Source organism: Brassica oleracea, chromosome C7 (genome assembly GCF_000695525.1).
Source record: "Brassica oleracea var. oleracea cultivar TO1000 chromosome C7, BOL, whole genome shotgun sequence".
Lineage (NCBI taxonomy): Eukaryota > Viridiplantae > Streptophyta > Magnoliopsida > Brassicales > Brassicaceae > Brassica > Brassica oleracea.
In genome coordinates this window covers 23,447,946-23,465,796 of record NC_027754.1, presented here as the reverse complement: position 1 = coordinate 23,465,796, position 17,851 = coordinate 23,447,946, and the positions used below count along the sequence as shown (strand labels likewise).

General features: G+C 37.7%; 4 protein-coding genes across 4 annotated transcripts; 2 read left to right on the top strand and 2 right to left on the bottom strand.

Moving 5' to 3' along the window:
- Positions 1 to 839: 839 nt before the first annotated feature.
- On the bottom strand, positions 840 to 2,663 carry LOC106304712 (uncharacterized ATP-dependent helicase C23E6.02-like). The gene has a single exon (XM_013741109.1). It carries the CDS (start codon positions 2,625 to 2,627, stop codon positions 924 to 926), a length of 1,704 nt encoding a protein of 567 aa, XP_013596563.1. The 5' UTR covers positions 2,628 to 2,663; the 3' UTR covers positions 840 to 923.
- A 769-nt stretch (positions 2,664 to 3,432) lies between these two features.
- LOC106305107 (microfibrillar-associated protein 1-like) lies at positions 3,433 to 4,855 on the top strand. The gene has a single exon (XM_013741484.1). The coding sequence runs from the start codon at positions 3,557 to 3,559 to the stop codon at positions 4,853 to 4,855; it is 1,299 nt and encodes a 432-aa protein (XP_013596938.1). The 5' UTR covers positions 3,433 to 3,556.
- An 862-nt stretch (positions 4,856 to 5,717) lies between these two features.
- LOC106306782 lies at positions 5,718 to 11,013 on the bottom strand. Its single transcript, XM_013743530.1, has 21 exons — positions 10,517 to 11,013; positions 10,276 to 10,327; positions 10,121 to 10,197; positions 9,908 to 10,041; positions 9,698 to 9,794; positions 9,572 to 9,629; positions 9,392 to 9,500; positions 9,169 to 9,292; positions 8,899 to 9,085; positions 8,427 to 8,740; positions 8,213 to 8,301; positions 8,060 to 8,130; positions 7,799 to 7,909; positions 7,643 to 7,708; positions 7,395 to 7,532; positions 7,208 to 7,313; positions 7,052 to 7,123; positions 6,886 to 6,944; positions 6,619 to 6,778; positions 6,370 to 6,542; positions 5,718 to 6,276 (listed from the first exon to the last, which is right to left on the bottom strand). Exons 1-21 carry the CDS (start codon positions 10,567 to 10,569, stop codon positions 5,962 to 5,964), a joined length of 2,565 nt encoding a protein of 854 aa, XP_013598984.1. The 5' UTR covers positions 10,570 to 11,013; the 3' UTR covers positions 5,718 to 5,961.
- A 2,537-nt stretch (positions 11,014 to 13,550) lies between these two features.
- LOC106307069 (sugar transporter ERD6-like 7) lies at positions 13,551 to 17,098 on the top strand. The gene is made up of 17 exons (XM_013743926.1): positions 13,551 to 14,069; positions 14,211 to 14,273; positions 14,352 to 14,441; positions 14,531 to 14,590; positions 14,696 to 14,761; positions 14,846 to 14,911; positions 14,984 to 15,059; positions 15,146 to 15,210; positions 15,292 to 15,384; positions 15,454 to 15,534; positions 15,624 to 15,708; positions 15,791 to 15,834; positions 15,921 to 15,983; positions 16,066 to 16,179; positions 16,263 to 16,322; positions 16,403 to 16,517; positions 16,589 to 17,098. Exons 1-17 carry the CDS (start codon positions 13,920 to 13,922, stop codon positions 16,702 to 16,704), a joined length of 1,407 nt encoding a protein of 468 aa, XP_013599380.1. The 5' UTR covers positions 13,551 to 13,919; the 3' UTR covers positions 16,705 to 17,098.
- Positions 17,099 to 17,851: the final 753 nt, after the last annotated feature.

The following is a 17,851-nucleotide window of genomic DNA, read 5'->3' as shown; positions in this document are numbered from 1 at the left end:
TTTTCCCACAAATGTCTTTATGTTTCTTTGACTCACAAACCTTATAAGTATGTGATGATCCCCTTAATAAAAAGGGAACATCGATTTTCTTTTGCTTATTTTTGAGTCTTCTCTCATTGTTCTTTGCTTAGAACATTCATACTTCTCTTGGTGAGGTCATCTCCAAGCGAACCACTTCGTTGTATTGGACCGGTGCGTCACATCCGGCAACCTTCGAATCTCTGGTAGTATCTTTGAGCTATTCCGCAACCCTTAGTGTCACCCCTCGATCCATCAGTTCTCAATCCCCTCGGATCTGAGTTCATATCAACCATACCGAAAGAGTGATCCATATTTTGGTTATATCAGTTAGATTTCGGATGTTAATTGATCGCTAAAAAATCTAGCGGCAGTTACAACTCACGGCGGCGACTATTTTTACGGTTACGGTTTGATTCAGCGTCTATTGCAGTTGACGCTAGATTCTTGAGGATGAAGTATTCGGAACCGCTGACGCTAGATTCAGCGTCTATCAAAAGAACAGGGCTAATCTAAAAAAAGATAATCGGGTTTCCGAGTACTTCATGTCCATGGATAACGCGGTGATCTGATGCTTCCTCTTGTGATGCTTTGACGCATTTCCCCTTAGATGAAAATGACTCAGGCTGTATGAAATTGATATGAACTAAAAAGCTTACTTTTTTAGGCTAATCTCTCTTAAAGATTAAGTTATTTTTGGAAGATTCATTTGTTATTTTAAAACTCATAAATAGGTATGTATAAGAAAAAAAGAAAGCTCTTAAACTCATATAAAAAGGGAAATTTAAAAACTAATTATTGAATAGAAAATCACCATAAATATTAATGTAAAACATCCAAATCAAAATCTTGTTTTACACCAAAAAAAAAAACAAAAACCCAAGATCTTCCTATATAGCTAAATTTCATATATGTTCCTGCTTGACACCAAAAAACAAAAATCCAAGATCTTGCTCTGTTAGTCTAGTCGCAGATAGTTCACCAGAATCTTCACCCAACGCAGAAGCAACCACTATCCTTTTCGTCTCCTGAAGAGCCAAAATCCTATCCTCAACAGTATTATTGATAGCTATACGAGTCACAGTAACAGCCCGAGTCTGTCCAATCCTATGAGCTCTATCAATAGCTTGATCTTCCGTTGTTGGATTCCACCAAAGATCCAATATTATCACATGACTTGCAGACACCATATTCAATCCTAGGTTTCCAGCTTTAAGAGACATCAGCATCACTTGCACACTTGGATCATTGTTGAACTCTTTCACAGCTTTGTCTCTTGCTACTAGAGACATTGTACCGTCTAGTCTTCTGAACGTTACACCGCTTTTAACAAAGCTATGCTCAACCAAATCAAGCATACCAGTCCACTGAGAGAACACCAGGGTCTTGACTTGCTTCCCAAGCGACTCTAGAGTCTTCATCACGGCATTGATTTTCGTGGATGTAAAAACGCTTTGGTTCACACGTTCGACGCTCGATGTTTTAACAAGCCATGGATGGTCACAAGCTTGGCGTAGTCTTAAAAGCATCACGAGAATGTAAGCGTAGTTTGAGTAGACCGCTCCCGCAGCAGCATAGGCCTCGAACTCTGATTGCGAACTTGCTTCAAGCCTCTTGTAGAAAGCAAACTCCTCTGGAGAAAAATCAACCTTAGTCAGATTAATAGTCTTTGGAGGGAGGTGAAGTATAGGTTCCCCGTCAAGTAATGTTCCTTTGGTACGGCGAAGCAAGATAGCTCTTAGAACAGCTTGAAGCTTCTTGTAACCACTGAGACGGTTGTTTTTGATTGGGACCATGATTCTTTTGCTAAACGAACAGATTTCAGCGTATGGATGGTACCTGAGAAACTTGAAGTAGCTGAAAAGATCCATGACCTCGTTCTGTATCGGTGTTCCGGACAAACACCATCTCCTTTTGGCGTTGAGACTAGAACATGCTCTTGCAACTTGTGTTTTGTGGTTCTTTATTGTCTGAGCTTCATCTAAAACCACCCTCGACCACCTAACTCTCCCTAGTGCTCCAGAGAATCTTCTTTGAGTTTGAAGGACTTCGTTTGTAACAAGCGCGTAAGTCGTCACGACAACATCGTACTTTGCCAACTCAACAGGATCGTTGGTTCTTCTAGAACCATGGTAGACCAAAACAGAGAGCTTGTGTTGAGGAGAGACCTTGTCATCAAGCTCTTTAGCCCATTGTTTTACAACACTCGCTGGACAAACAACTAATGTACCACCAGATCTTCTACTTCTTTTCTTCACACGCCGTGATTGTGACTTCAACTTTTGGAATAAGATCAAAGCAATGATCGAGATTGTTTTACCGAGTCCTTGATCATCAGCTAATATCGCTCCCAGACAGTTATTGTAACTCCTTTCTTTCTGACGCATCCATTCCAATGCAATCTTCTGATGCCTCATGAGAGGAACCGAAAGAACACCGTGAGGCAAGTCTTTTTCGGTTTTGGGTTGATTCAGATCTTGTAACGCAGCTTGATAGATACGTCTCTCATCATTAACGATGGTCGTCACAGGTTGTTGACTATTAGTGGGCTCTTGAACGTCGTCTTCTTCATCATCGCTACTTGAACTAATGTAGATTGGATAATTCATCGCCTCTTGATGATGTTTTAGGGTTGCGTTTTTGGACCAAAGCAAAGAATTTTATAGCTTACATAAGATCTTACTTTTTGACTTTATATATTGACAAATAACACAGAAAATTCCCTTTTTTTTTCTTGTGAAACTCGCAGATAATTCCTTTTTTTTTTTAAACACGCTCACAGATAATTCCTAAACCCCATAAGTTAGGGAAAAGGAAAGGTTCCTTGACCGACAAGAAATCAACTACGTATTTATCTTTTAAGTATAAAAATAAAATAAAAAGAAAAAACGTAACCCTTAGAAAAAGGAAATCACGTTCAGTATCCAATAAGAAAATAGGAATTGATTAGTTAAATGAGAAAAAGACAAAAATAGCACTAAATCAAATTTTTATTCCCAAACTAGCACTCAAGGTCAAAAGTCACAAAAATAACACTTAATGTTTTATCAAAAGTCACAAACTTAGGGTTTAGAGTTAAAAGGTGGGGTTTAGGATTTAGGGTTTAGGGTTTAGGGTTTAGAGTTTAAGGTTTAGGGTTTAGAGTTGAGAAATGAGGTTTTGGGGATAAGATTTCAAATTTTGAAAAATAAAAAAATTAAAATTTTTAAAGGCTAAACTTAGAAAGTTGCTATTTTGGTCATTTTAGTTTTGGAGTGCTATTTTTGTGATATAAACTTAGAAATGTGCTATTTTGGAGATTTGTCCTAGTTAAATTTCCTTTCTAACAATTGCTTTTTAATCAGGATAAAATTTTTAGCTATAAATATACGTAATGCACATATGAGAACAAATCATACGACCTTTCAGATTTTCTAAACTGAGTTAACGTTTCACCCAGTTTCGAGATTAGGGCTTTCGTTGGCAATATAAACTGAGTTTCTTGTCATTGTGTTTCTATCTGAGTAAAGACATTAAACTGAGTTTGATTGTGCAAAAGATGTCGGTCACAGCAGGAGTTAGAGATGTTGCACTAGCGACTAGGGCAAAACTACAAGGTGGGATTGGTCAGACTAGAGTGGGGAGATATTGGCCTGGAAAAGCTCCCGAGTGGGCCAAGGAAGATCATGATGATGATGATGATGATCATGTTGGGAAGCACAAGAAGAAGAAGGTTGATGTCTTGGATGATGAGTTGGAGAGGAATAAGAATGATGATCCAAGGCTACGCCGTTTAGGTCAAGTTAGAGCTGATCATCGGCGAGTTAGAGAGGCGGCTGAGGTTGTGTCTACAGAAGAAGAAGAGTTGAGGAATCAAGAAAAGGAGGAAGAAGATGTAGATGCACTGGAAGAAAGAAGAAGCAGAATTAGAGAAAAGAATCTTAAAAGAACTCGAGAGGAGGCTGATCTAATGCCTCCTCTAGAAGATGAAGATGAAGAAGAGGTGCAAGAGGAAGAGGAGTCAGAGTACGAGACTGATTCAGAATACGAGATGTTCGGTATATACATGATGAAACCTGTCTTTGTGCCTAAAGCTGTTAGGGAGACAATAGCAGAACGTGAGAGGATGGAGGCTGAAGAAGAAGCTCTTGAGGAACTAGCAAAGAAGAAACTTGAGATGAGGAAGATTGAGACCAAGGCAATAGTGGTTGCGGAAGTCAGAAAAGAGGAAGAGAGACGCAAGAACGTGCAACTGGAAGAAGAAGCAGATCTTGGAGATGTTGAGACTGATGATGAGACCAATGAAGCTGAAGAGTACGAAGCTTGGAAGACAAGGGAACTTGGTAAGATCAAGAGAGAGAAAGAAGCAAGGGGAGCTATGTTGAGAGAGAAGGAAGAGGTAGACAAGTTGAGGAACATGACAGAAGAGGAGAGGAAAGAATGTGGGAGGGATAACAATCCCAAGCCATCATCATCAGAAAAACCGAAAAACAAGTGGAAGTTTATGCAAAGATACTACCACAAGGGTGCCTACTTCCAAGAGCAAGGATCTGATGAAACAGATGATATATATCAGCGCGATTACTCTGCTCCAACAGGAGTAGATAAGCTGGACAAGTCAGTTCTGCGAGAAGTCATGCAGGTGAAGAAATTTGGTCGGAGTGGAGGAACTAAGTGGACTCACCTTGTCAAAGAGGATACAACATATGGTGGCAAAAACAAAAAAGATGAAACAAAAGATTGGAGTGACCCTTGGGTTTCTAATGTTTTTCTACGACAAAAGTACAATAAGAGAATGACAGCCATGGATGCTCCTATTGCAAGACCAAAGGGTAGCAAGAGGATGAAAGCTTGGTGAGACCTAAACCACACCAACATCTGATTGAGTTTCAAGTAAAGAACATCTTTAGAATTTTACTTATTGTTGAGTTTTGTGAACTAAGAATGCTCTACAGTCTCTGCTATCAGTTTATAGTTTCAACCTAATATTCACTTTGTTTTTGTTTTTTTTTTATTCAGATAACAAATTCAAAAGAGGGCAATAAATTTCTTAAAACCATTAAAAAGGTTTCAAGTTCTGAGCTATCATTTGCAAAACTGTTCAAACTTGTACCAAAGATAAAACTGATGTTGTATGATCTTCTAGAAAAACATCAAAGCGGTGATCTCTTTCTTGAGCTTTGCAAGCTCCTGCCTCACAACACAATTACAACACATGAAAATCTATTGAATTGAGTGATTTAAGTAAGACAGGTAAATAACTGAGTTTATTAGCATTAGCATTAGAAACATGTAACTAGTTTTGAGGTTTGACATTTCTCCTAAGATATAACAAGTTAATTGATCTAACATCTATCTATCTTCCGAGTATGGCAGATGAGGGATCACTCGTTGCAGTAAAACAGAGATGGACACTGACCTGGATTTTGGCCAACATGATCTTGAACCTATCAATCTCATTGAGGGCAGCTCTTCTCTTCTGCACTATTAGCTTCCGACCCCATGAACTCTTCTCCCACCTGTTCTTCACATATGCAAACGTTTCAACAGGTCAAGATGACACTTGCAATGTCAGACATAGTAATTGCATGTAAAACAAACAAAAAATACCGATAAAAGATGAACATAAGTGAAAACAAACACTTAGATTCCTCAGACATATGGTGAATGGGTGTAACAAATTTGATTCAAATACACAGTTCATAGGTGGCAAGTGAAACTTAATAGTGAATAGGTGAGCAATTCTTTCATCCTCTCCCTCTTGTCATCTATTCCCTCCAGATGGTCAACTGTAACAAATTTGATTCAAATATACAAGTGATATTACATTTAAAGCCATTCCAAAGAGGAAGAAGAAAATAAACAAAACAAAACAAACAAAAAATTGCAGAGATATGAAAGAATCATGGAAACTGCTCTAAGAGTGCATTCATAAATTCATTTAGAATTCAATGCAAAATGACATCAGCTGGAAGAAGTTGATGAAGAGAATGCATGTGAAGTAACGTTTGATTGATCTTGCTGGTTTCTGTCAAGGTCAAACAATGACTTTAACCTTCTTTCAACCTCTCTGCATTGTAGATCGATCTCGTGTAAAACCATTGAGCAAGCAGAGCTACAAGAGTCATCGTCTCTGAATGCTAATGTCCATCTCCCGTCTACTAGGCCTTTTGACTTGAGCTTCTCATAGACTCCTCGCTTTGTTGGATCCAAGAAAGGTAACGTCGATGGTCGGATTCTCAAGTGTAGCCATTTTGGGTGCTTTTCATCTATTCGCGGCTGAAAACCAACAAAAAAAAAAACATCAATTATACATGTCCTTGTGTGTGATTTTTTTACAAAGCAGTTTCGTTAAAAGAGGAGAGTATGTACATTGCAGCCGGCTAAAGGTGCGGTAACACGGACGGTTCCATGATCTGGCTTCAAAAGTGATTCTTCAGCAAGGACAATCCACCCAGACACACCGGATGATGATGATAATGCTAGAAACGAGAAATTGCGCTCCTTTCCTCTTTCAAAAGCTATCCTACAGGGTACAGCATCAACTGCACCGATAGAAATTTTCAACTAATTATTGATGTAGTACCAAAGCAAGCAAGCATAAGAGCATCGCGTACTAACCTAGCTTCACTTCGGTGCCAGGTTTGGGGACCGTAAGGTCCAAACCAGCAGTTGTGGCACGAGACGTTTCAGATCTGTCGGCAGGAGGATGGATAGGAGGCTGCTCTGGCAAGGGCCTACCAAGCGAGAAGATCTTGAGTTGATGAAGAAGCACAAAAACCTTAAGGAGTAAAGGGCTCCATTATCAGATGTTTGTAGCATATTCATTAAAGACAAGCGCTGATAAGAACTTTCCATATAAACCTAAAGGGAACATAATGGACGAACCTTTACCACCTCGCACAATTTTTCACCTGCTGTGAATGATGATTCGCTAACAGTGTTTTCTGTAAAAACAATCAGTTGTTACTGGTATGCTGGTATGCAAACACAATGATATCATTCAACATTTATTATCAGCTAGCCAGCGCAATATGTAAAACAAAGACTCTACCATTACAAGCGGATCTATCCAGCTGGAGAATAACAGATTTAGGCTCTTTTTGAGGGGATGGAGCTTCGATCACTGTTAGACAGAAGATACAAGGTATTGAATACACTCTTTACTATAATCTAACATATACAAACGCATTTTGCTTTATTTACTTGCCTTTTTTGCATTTTTTCCATTCATCAAGCAGTACCCTGATGAGTAGATCAGGCCATGTACCTTTGATCTCCTGGGTTAGTGCATCTTTGCATTTCTCGTATGAATCCTGATGATATCAGCAGGAACTTGGTAAGTGGTCAGGAGGGAGAAAGACAGAAACAATATTAAACAGAAGAAAGAAACATACATTCAGCATCTTGAGATGTTTGCGATTAAATTCTGCCTCGCTATAAGGAAGCAATTGGCGTAAAAGCCATCCTCCATCCCATAATGTTTCTGCAGATATGTTTTCACGGCAGAGAAGACTCACCAATGCATCCACCACCTACACCACATTTTTTAATTCAAGACAATAACTTTTGCAATGTGATGAAAAAGGACCTAGGCTTTAGCAGATGAAATTTCAGAAACAACTACAACAATTCATAATATTACCTGATGTCTATGTACACGGGGGCACATTGCCGCCCCATGCAATGAACAGCAAACTCCAAACTGCTCCTGTTAAAGTTACTTGAATAAGTCAATGACCGTATAACACAAGACCAAAGAGACGGAAGGGAAGACATTTTAAGAGATGCAGAGACGTACCTCCAGCTTCCGTAGACACCAATCAAGTTCGCTAGTTAAGCCATCTCTCATAGATCCATTTTGCGGTGAAAACAGTTGTTCTTCACCAGAGTCCTCCCCAACCAAAGATTGCTGTCAGAGGTAACACTACCAAATTAAGTTTTCAATAAGATAAAGATGGGGCTACCCAATAAGTACAGGATATTTTTTGATCCATGCAAAAAAAAAAAAGTATTAGTAACAGGCTCCATGCAGATACAATTTGCCTTGACAGAAACTCACCAGTAGAAGTTTTTTGTGCTGCTTACGCTGAGGAAGAATGCCGAAAGCATCTAGCACAGACTCTTCAAGTTCTATCGAAAGAGAATGTAAAAACATCAAAACCAGAAAAAGGCAAGACTGAAGAATCTGCACCAACAACACCACTGCAAATACCTTTTGTCTGCAACAAAGTGGCTAGCACAAACAAGGAACCCTGAGCTTGCACATCATCTCCCTCAGAAATATATTGAAGTAAAGTCTCCCTAGTAGTAACAAAAAGAATAAGAGATAGAAAAAATATTAAGACATCATCATACATACACAGCTTAAGGAAAGTAAAAAGTAACTATATCAACTTCATGCAGGTTTTATTAAGCTAACATGTTACCTAAATGTAATATGCGAATTGTTGAAGGTAGTTTTCGTAGTATTTTCATTGCAATCTCCATCCTCATTCAAGACTTCAGTGCTTGAACACTGTTGATCTGCTTCCTCAGCAACACCATTGTCTGGATGACCATTCCCAAATCTAGGGCGTTCAGGAGCCAGGCTACTATTAGGTTTTACTAGCGAACTTGAAATGAAAGCCTTAACAGGGCAGAAAAGAGTAGCAGCAGTTATATTTGCCAAATCTTTTATTTTAACTATCCGGAGGATGCAGCAAATCAGATAGAGAGAAGTGACAGGATCCACTGATAAATCCTGAATCAACAACAAAAAACAAAACAATGTTTTACTGAAATAAGAGATGGTACTTTCGGAGATACTCAAAACTAACAAGGCTAACAAAAGTAGCAAATCAGGAAAAATATAATTCAACGCTGAAAAGGAAATTAAGATGAAAAGGTGATAGTTTGTACATTTACAGCCTCAGAGCAGAGAGAGGGGAGAAGAAGTGGGAGAGTTAGATGCTGGAGAATGTGATCAGTTACAAGCCTCTCGATATCAGGTATGCCAGCAGAGATAACATCACTAAAGTAGTACAATGTGTCCTCAATCCCATCAACGGCAGAAAACAGTTTTCCCCCCGATTCTGGGGATGGGCTCCTTTACCGAAGATAAAACAGGAAGGTGGTTGTGAGAAGAAATGAAAAAAATTCTACAAGCTCTTAAAATTCACTGAACCTTACTTTAGCGTGTTCAACACCATTGCGCTTAGATCCATGCACTGCCTTTGGAAAAACGAAACTAATTTTGAAAAGTACTCGGTGTGTGGTTGACTAACTACATAATCATTCACAGATTCGTCGCCAACTGCAAAAACAAACTAAAGGGCATCAGAGAAAGATGCTAAAAGCTCTCGGTATTTTTAATCATACAAGTAACAAAAGAAGTATAATAAATGACTTTTACCGTGATATACATTAAGAGTCAGGGCACGAACTGCAGTGCGTATCATGTTCTCCTCATGAAATGCAAATTGTATGCCTTGGACATAAAGGGGAAAAGAAACTACAACATCCTAGAAGCAGAAACGCAGAATTAAAAATATGGCAGAATAAACTATCCATGAAGGACATAAAGAATACTCACGTTCTCAGTCTTGAGAAGCAACGATATTGTATGCTTGTTGAGTTTCCCACTAACAGCTCTACAATAAAGAAAGAGTTATCAGATACAGTTCGATAGGTCGAGATAACAATCATCAGAAAAATGTACCTTAGGAAGGATATGTAGTAAGATAGAAGCTCTTCATGTTGGAAGTCAAATGTATATGTTATCAAATAGTTTACATATTCGTTACTGAACAAGTAGTCTGCAGTGAGTGAGTTTCCAAAAAAAAAAAAAAAATCATAAATAGAGTATATATATATATATATATATATATAGTCATGAGATTTTGAAAAAAGAGAAAATGATGGAGCTCACAGATGGCTTGTTCACTAGTGAGGTTCTGGATCATAATACTCATGGTTTGCAACAACTGGACAGAAACTGTAACTGTTTTGCTAACCCTCAGTATACGTACAAACTCTCCCATGACTTGCTTCTCCATAAAAAATCTGCGCAACAAAACGGCTATAATAATAAAAGCAATCTGCTAATAGGAAATTAAGGGTGTTGGACAGAGAGAAGACTGACTCAAAGAATGAGGGGTCATGCTGATCGCCATAAGTTAATATCTCCGCGATTGATCTCAGTGCCTCCACAACCAAGTCCTTCATAATCATAATGTAACAGAAAAAAAAAGATCAAAAACTTAAAAGAAAAATAAAATGAAAGAGCTTATGCCAGACCTTATTGGTGTCGTTCACTATCTGAATTTTCGTCAACTGGTCAGTGAGATGCCTACACAAAAAAAATGAAACACACTTATGCTTATTGAGGCATATAATGTTGTGCACTAAGATCAAGAATAGTCAATCAGAGATTCAACCCTAACTAAATAGATGTTAACTGCCAATTCTAAGAAACAATGTTTTAACACATAAGAGTTTGATTGGAAGTAAAGGAAACAGAGGATCAGAAATTAAAAACCTGAGTTCGAGCAAGGAGAAACGATCTCTGGGTCTTAAGAAGGAGAACCACATGATTGTTGTTCAGATCAATCCCCTCTTCTTCTTCTTCTATGGATCAATCCTTCACTCCCGCAAAAAGCCCTAATTCCATAAATTGCTTCTCGATTAGAGGTCCTGATGATGATATCCGATTCCACTCCCGGGTCGGATCGTTTCACCGACAGCCAACTCATACAAAATCGACAACCCAGCCAATCAGTATTTAAAACTATTTCACGAACGCTTTGAGATGTTCCGGTTAAATTGTTGACGGAGTTTGCCGAATAGAAGAGAAGCAAGCACCGAAGTTGGGTTGGGTCAAATACTGAAATTCGGATCCGGGTCGGGTTCAATCTCGAATACAAAGAGGGAATCTTTTAGTTGAAGATCCGGTTTTCGCATTTACTTCGGGGAAAATCATTTATTTTTTCGCGACCGATGGAAGCAATGATAGAGAGCTTTAGACCCCGCCACGTCACACAGCTTCCTTCGTATTCAAAGATGACTAGGTATGGAAATTATACATTATATTTTATAGTTATAATTTTGAATAATAGTAATAATAAATCTTAAAGAAAATCAACTCTTAACTTTAATTAGTTTTTGTAAACCCTTTTGATCAAGTAGTTTAACCAAACATTCATTCATTAATGCTTCTACACCGATAGGTATAGATTTTAATCCACAGAAAACGCGAATTATGCAGAATATTAGAAAAAATGTTTTTAATTACCGTCAGAAAATAGATTTTATAAGGCGGCTCAGAATCAGACATGAATGATTTCATAGGACGGTTTAGGATAATGCAGTCAGACGCAAATCTTTATAACGTAGGTAGAATTGTCGGCTGTAGTATTTGAATCAAAAGTTTTGGTATTATACAATTTTAGAAAAGTATTGAGATTTGACCAAAAAAAACTAAGAGTATTGAGATTTGAGAAAATGACAAAAATAGCACTAAATCAAGTTTTTGTTCCCAAACTAGCACTCAAGGTCAAAAGTCACAAAAATAGCACTTAATGTTTTATCAAAAGTCACAAACTTAGGGTTTAGAGTTAAAGGGTGGGGTTTAGGATTTAGGGTTTAGGGTTTAGGGTTTAGGGTTTAGGGTTTAGGGTTTAGGGTTTAGGGTTTAGGGTTTAGGGTTTAGGGTTTAGGGTTTAGGGTTTAGGGTTTAGGGTTTAGGGTTTAGGGTTTAGGGTTTAGGGTTTAGGGTTTAGGGTTTAGGGTTTAGGGTTTAGGGTTTAGGGTTTAGGGTTTAGGGTTTAGGGTTTAGGGTTTAGGGTTTAGGGTTTAGGGTTTAGGGTTTAGGGTTTAGGGTTTAGAGTTTAGGGTTTAGGGTTTAGAGTTGAGAAATGAGGTTTTGGGATAAGATTTCAAATTTTGAAAAATAAAAAAATTAAAATTTTCAAAGGATAAACTTAGAAAGGTGTTATTTTGGTCATTTTAGTTTTTGAGTGCTATTTTTGTGATATAAACTTAGAAATATGCTATTTTGGAGATTTGCCTTTGAGATTTATCAGTGACCAAATTCTTTTAAATAGTTTTGAATAAAAAACCTTTGGTATTATATACTCTTATTAATACTTTCTTGTTTCTCTCCGAAAATCTATCAAACATTGCAGGTTTGACCCAATAACTTTCACAAAACTCCCACAACACCCCAAACAAAAACAAAGAAAACATGTTTTTACATGCTTCACTTTCTATGATTTTATCAGGTCTTTGGAAGAACTTAATGCAAAACTTTAACAAACTCATCAGATTACCAGACTCAATTGGATTTGAGCTTAACAATCTAAGTAAGCTCTCTATCAACTCAAACATGCTCATTAGCCTCCCGGTCTCCATTGCTCACCCAGAAGTCCCAGCAAGAAGAAGTCTGTGGGGATTTGGTAAATTGGTGTAGTATGGGACGTTCAATGGCGGATCAAAAACCTGGAATAGGGAGGAGAGAGAAGGATTCATCATGCCTGAGTACCGCTCCATCCACAGTCTTGCTTTACCAAGGGTATTCAGGAATGTTTTCCCCTCGCCGTCTCTTTTCTCCAAGAACCTATTTCAGCAGATAAAACTGACAACAACGCAACGCACATGTTCCAAACTGCTAAAAGCTATGCAACCTAATTTTGTCTATATCATTCTAATTGTAGTATCATTAAATGTATAAAGAGTATCTCAATATGTTCATCAGATTCTAGAATTCTTGTTTTTCATTACATACGCTTGCACCTGGTCCCTGTTTCTGTGCACACCAAATTTTGTTCATGAATAAATGTGGTCAAAACTGTATTTAATCATTTTTTAGAATTTTTAAATAATATCCAGATGTGATGGCAATGGATTCAGAGCTGTCAAGAAAAGTTCTGGGTTTTTATAAAGCGATGTAAATTAGAATAGTTTTATATATAAAATATGATAGTGATGCGTAACATTTGCATTACATGTGAAAAAATAATGGACTACTAATCTGTTAGCGAGTAAAGGTTTTAAAAAACCATCGTCAACTTAACTTCTTAGCTAGTTTTTAGTATATGGCACAAATTTGTTTTTGTAATAATTAGGTTTAGTAGTGACTTTATAAATTTGTTTCGACATCAAATGAAATTATTTCCTTGCCGAAAACTAAAATAATATACATATCAGCAGTTTCATTGATCCTCTCCGCTTGTGCCATAGTCAACAGTCGCAATCTCATTATGTTGGTTATCTTGAATTCTTCTATGCTGTTGATTTTTCTGCAAATGTAGACAATCTACTCGCAGACGAAACTCTGATGTTAAACGAGACCGCACCAGAGGAAAGATAGATTTTTATTGGCTTATTGGATGGATTCATAGGAAGCCAAGAAACTGAGATCATGCTCTTCACAAGAGGCCAAAGACATCACGTGTCTGTCTCTATCACATCCGCCTCAAGACTGCCACTAGCATGTTTGTGACGTATCCAATTTTATTTAAACATCCTTTTGGAAGTGAGTTTACCAAAAAGCACAAGAATGATGTATTTTCTTATACAGAATATTCGTTTTATATTACCTCAATTTGGTTTCAAGACTTCATCCTCTCTCAACCGGCTCAACGTAGTCCTTAGCTATATAGGAAACTAATCTGCCCCCTAAATATAATGCCGAAAAAGACATAAAACAGAGCTTTCTTCTCTATGCTAATAAACCCCTACAAAGCTTTCTTGCCTAAAACGTCACTATCAACTATAAAAAAAAAGTTTCCGCCTTCATTATTCTCGTCCTCTGCTTTTCCAGTTTGCTCCTTTGTACATTTCTTCTGCCTTCTTACTCAACTCTTGCTTCAGGCTTCGTCTCTTTGTAGTTTTGAGGTAGTTGTGGAGACGAAAGATCCCAGAAGGAAGACATATATATAATCATGAAGATGTCAAGCGCAAGTGATGGCAGCAGAGAAGTCAGGGAACCATTGGTGGACAAGGATATGGCTGAATCAAAACCGGAGCAGACGTGGATGGTTTATCTTAGCACCTTTGTTGCAGTTTGTGGTTCTTTTGCGTTTGGTTCTTGTGTAAGTGAATTTACATATCCATGGAAAGTCATCACCAGCTTTGTTAGGCCATTGATTTTTTTTTTTTAAATCGAAAATTAGGCAATTGATTTTGTTTCTAACAAAGAGTGACTCTGTGATACTGAAAAATGTTTGATGCAGGCTGGATACTCCTCACCTGCTCAGGCTGCAATTAGGAATGATCTTTCTCTGACTATAGCTGAGGTTATACATAATCTTCTTAACTGAATAATCCATTGCCATTGTTGAAGTTTTGCTTAACCATTACCTCAAATTTTGCAGTTTTCACTCTTTGGTTCTTTACTGACTTTTGGTGCAATGATTGGTGCTATCACAAGTGGGCCTATAGCTGATTTAGTTGGAAGAAAAGGGGTCAGGCAAAAACTTTTTTTGAAAGTTTCCATCTGAGTTGGCTTAGTGAGACTACTACTTACTACTTGTGGATTTTCTTTTGTATTCAGGCGATGAGAGTTTCTTCTGCGTTTTGTGTCGTCGGCTGGCTAGCAATCTTCTTTGCCAAGGTTCTAAGTCAAGATCCTAAACCAAAATGAATACGTTGGTATTAAATAAATCTTTGCATAATGTATCTCTCTCTCTCTTTGCGTTAAATGGTGTCCTTATAAAAGGGAGTAGTGGCTCTGGATCTTGGAAGACTGGCAACGGGTTATGGAATGGGAGCATTCTCCTATGTGGTGAGCTCATAGATTTAATTCAATATCTCATAATCTAATGTATACAAAGTAGCACTCTCTGTGAATGATTTATGTTGATGGTAGGTACCAATCTTTATAGCAGAAATTGCACCTAAAACATTCCGAGGAGCTCTAACCACACTAAATCAGGTAAGTATCTCATTGTCTCCCTAATTTTGTGTTAGCGTATTCTGAAATGGATGCTTACCTCTTGTGCCACAGATTCTGATCTGCACTGGAGTGTCAGTTTCCTTCATCATAGGCACAATGGTTACATGGAGAGTCTTAGCACTAATAGGTTTAGGAATCTATGTACACTCTAAAGAGTAGTCCATTTTAAGTCGAAATAAATTTATTTATCTGAAAATTATACCTTGGCTTCAGGACTCATCCCATGTGCTGTCTCCATTCTTGGCCTCTTTTGTATCCCTGAGTCCCCAAGATGGCTGGTAAGATCAGAGAACAGCACAACCATGGAAGCTCATGTATCACTTTCTTGGTAATTTAATGGATGCTACATGTGCTTGTAGGCAAAGATGGGGCGTGATACAGAGTTTGAAGCTGCACTGAGGAAGCTCCGTGGGAAGAAAGCTAATATATCGGAAGAGGCAGCTGAGATTCAGGTATTTTGAAACTTGCATTAGTTTTCTTGTGAATCAAGAAAACATATCTCTCTTACCATTCCTTGACAGGATTATATCGAAACTCTGGAGAGGCTTCCGAAAGCCAAGGCGCTGGATTTGTTTCAGAGGAGATACATACGCTCTGTTTTTGTAACACCATAACCAACCCAAATCAAATTTTCAATTTTTTTTCCTGTCACGTTGCATACGTGACCAGTTTGCATGCTTTGTTGGAGCAGATAGCATTTGGGTTGATGGTGTTTCAGCAGTTTGGAGGAATCAACGGGATATGTTTCTACACAAGCTCTATCTTTGAGCAAGCAGGTTCTTTTAACTTAAGATTTTCTTGAATTATACTATATATACACCTTCAGTCTTGTATCTTAATCTGCCATTTTTATGTCAGGTTTCCCCACAAGACTTGGGATGATAATATATGCTGTTCTTCAGGTTCCATCTTATTTATCTAACGAGAACAAAACAATGCTATAGAATGATTATGGTCTTAGTCTCTCTATTGGTTTGTTAACAACCAGGTTGTAATCACTGCGCTTAATGCACCAATAGTTGACAAAGCTGGAAGAAAGCCATTGCTACTGGTAAAAAACAAAAACAAAAAGTCTTGAAAAAAGAGTTAGGCAGGACTAATACTGTAACTAACATGTAAGGAGTTTGTGGCAGGTTTCTGCAACAGGGTTAGTGATAGGCTGTTTGATCACAGCGGTCTCATTCTATCTCAAGGTTCATGACATGGCGCACAAAGCAGTCCCGATCCTGGCTGTTGTTGGTATAATGGTAAGTAATTTTACTTTCAAGTGATTTCACCAACCCAAAATAGATTGTTAAGATTATATATTGGTGAGGACTGAGGAGAGCAGGTGTACATAGCATCGTTTTCAGCTGGAATGGGAGCAATGCCGTGGGTCGTCATGTCTGAGGTAAATACAAATCACATTCGTAGCAAGAAAGCTACTTGAGAAGGATCTTATCTTCTTACTTATTAAACAAGAACTTGCAGATATTTCCAATAAATATAAAAGGAGTAGCAGGAGGCATGGCGACGCTGGTGAACTGGTTTGGAGCATGGGCTGTGTCTTACACTTTTAACTTCCTCATGTCATGGAGCTCTTATGGTAATCTATATTATATCATTCACTTTTCCCACAGGCAATCCTTGAAAACGGAAAGAAAAAAAATGGTGCAGGAACTTTCGTCATATATGCGGTGATCAATGCGCTGGCCATTGTCTTTGTCATCGCCGTGGTGCCTGAAACCAAAGGGAAGACATTGGAGCAGATACAAGCTGTGGTCAATCCATAGCTCAACTCCTTGATATTAAATTCATATGGGACATCAAGTATCAATTTTGAATGCTTTTAAGACTCTTATCTAAACTATGGTTATCATTAATTTCTTCTCAATGAACACTTTGGACTTCAAACGGGAGCTCAAGTTTCACCAGCAAACTTAGACATGGGCGTTCAGGTTGTTTGCGTGTCCAATCGAGTTGAATTTTAAATTTAGCCCTATAATTCTTAAAGTTCGGTAATTATTTGATTGAGGTTTCTCGGGTTCAGTTGGGATATAATAACACATTGCAATCCGGTTGAACTCGTTATTGATTTTGGATTCGGTCGGATTTCACTTATCCAAATACTTATTTGTAATTTGAAAGTACATACTTTATTCATAAACTTGAAAATTTTAAAAACTAGGGCATTGCCTCAGCGTTAGCGCGGAGTTGTGGATAGAGTTCTTGTTTCATCTCAATACTTGCTAAGGTTATTGTAGTTGTGAATTTTGCGTTTTGAGTTGTTTTTCAAGTTTTTTAATTGTTATAGGGTTATAGTTGTGATGATGAATTATGTATGCATTGTATTCTATTTATGAAGGACCAAATTGTGTTAATAATGTAATTGATATAGTTCGTGGTGTTGTTTGCTATGTCACTGGGATTTATTGTTTGTTTGTCTTTTTAATTTGTTTCTTGTACTGTTGAGAGTACATAAATTATATTAAAGTTGTTGAGAGTATCTTTTGTTTCTAGATATTTTTTTCTCCAGATTAGTTGTGTAAGTAATAATTTTTATTATCCTTATTATGTTTGTTATATGTTTTTATTTTATTTTTATACTTGTTGCTTTTACCAGACCTTTAAAACAAATACATGAAGACTTGTAGAAATAACTATAAAATGAGTGGCAGTTCTGAGTATTTGGGCCTTAATGGGTTTTAAACGAATTTATGCATTTCTCATAAGAAGACAATAGCATTGGCATGTTGATATTGGGCATGTAAGCTATTTTTATAAGACAAGAGTAGGGAGCAGGTGGAGATGTTGTTGTTGCCTTTGTGTCTGTCAGGATTCTCTTGTATCTCCTCGTGTAGATGCGCTTGTTTATTTTTTATTTGATGGGTAATATGTAAACAAAAATCATTGTTAGCAGTATTTATCAGAGTTCGTAAT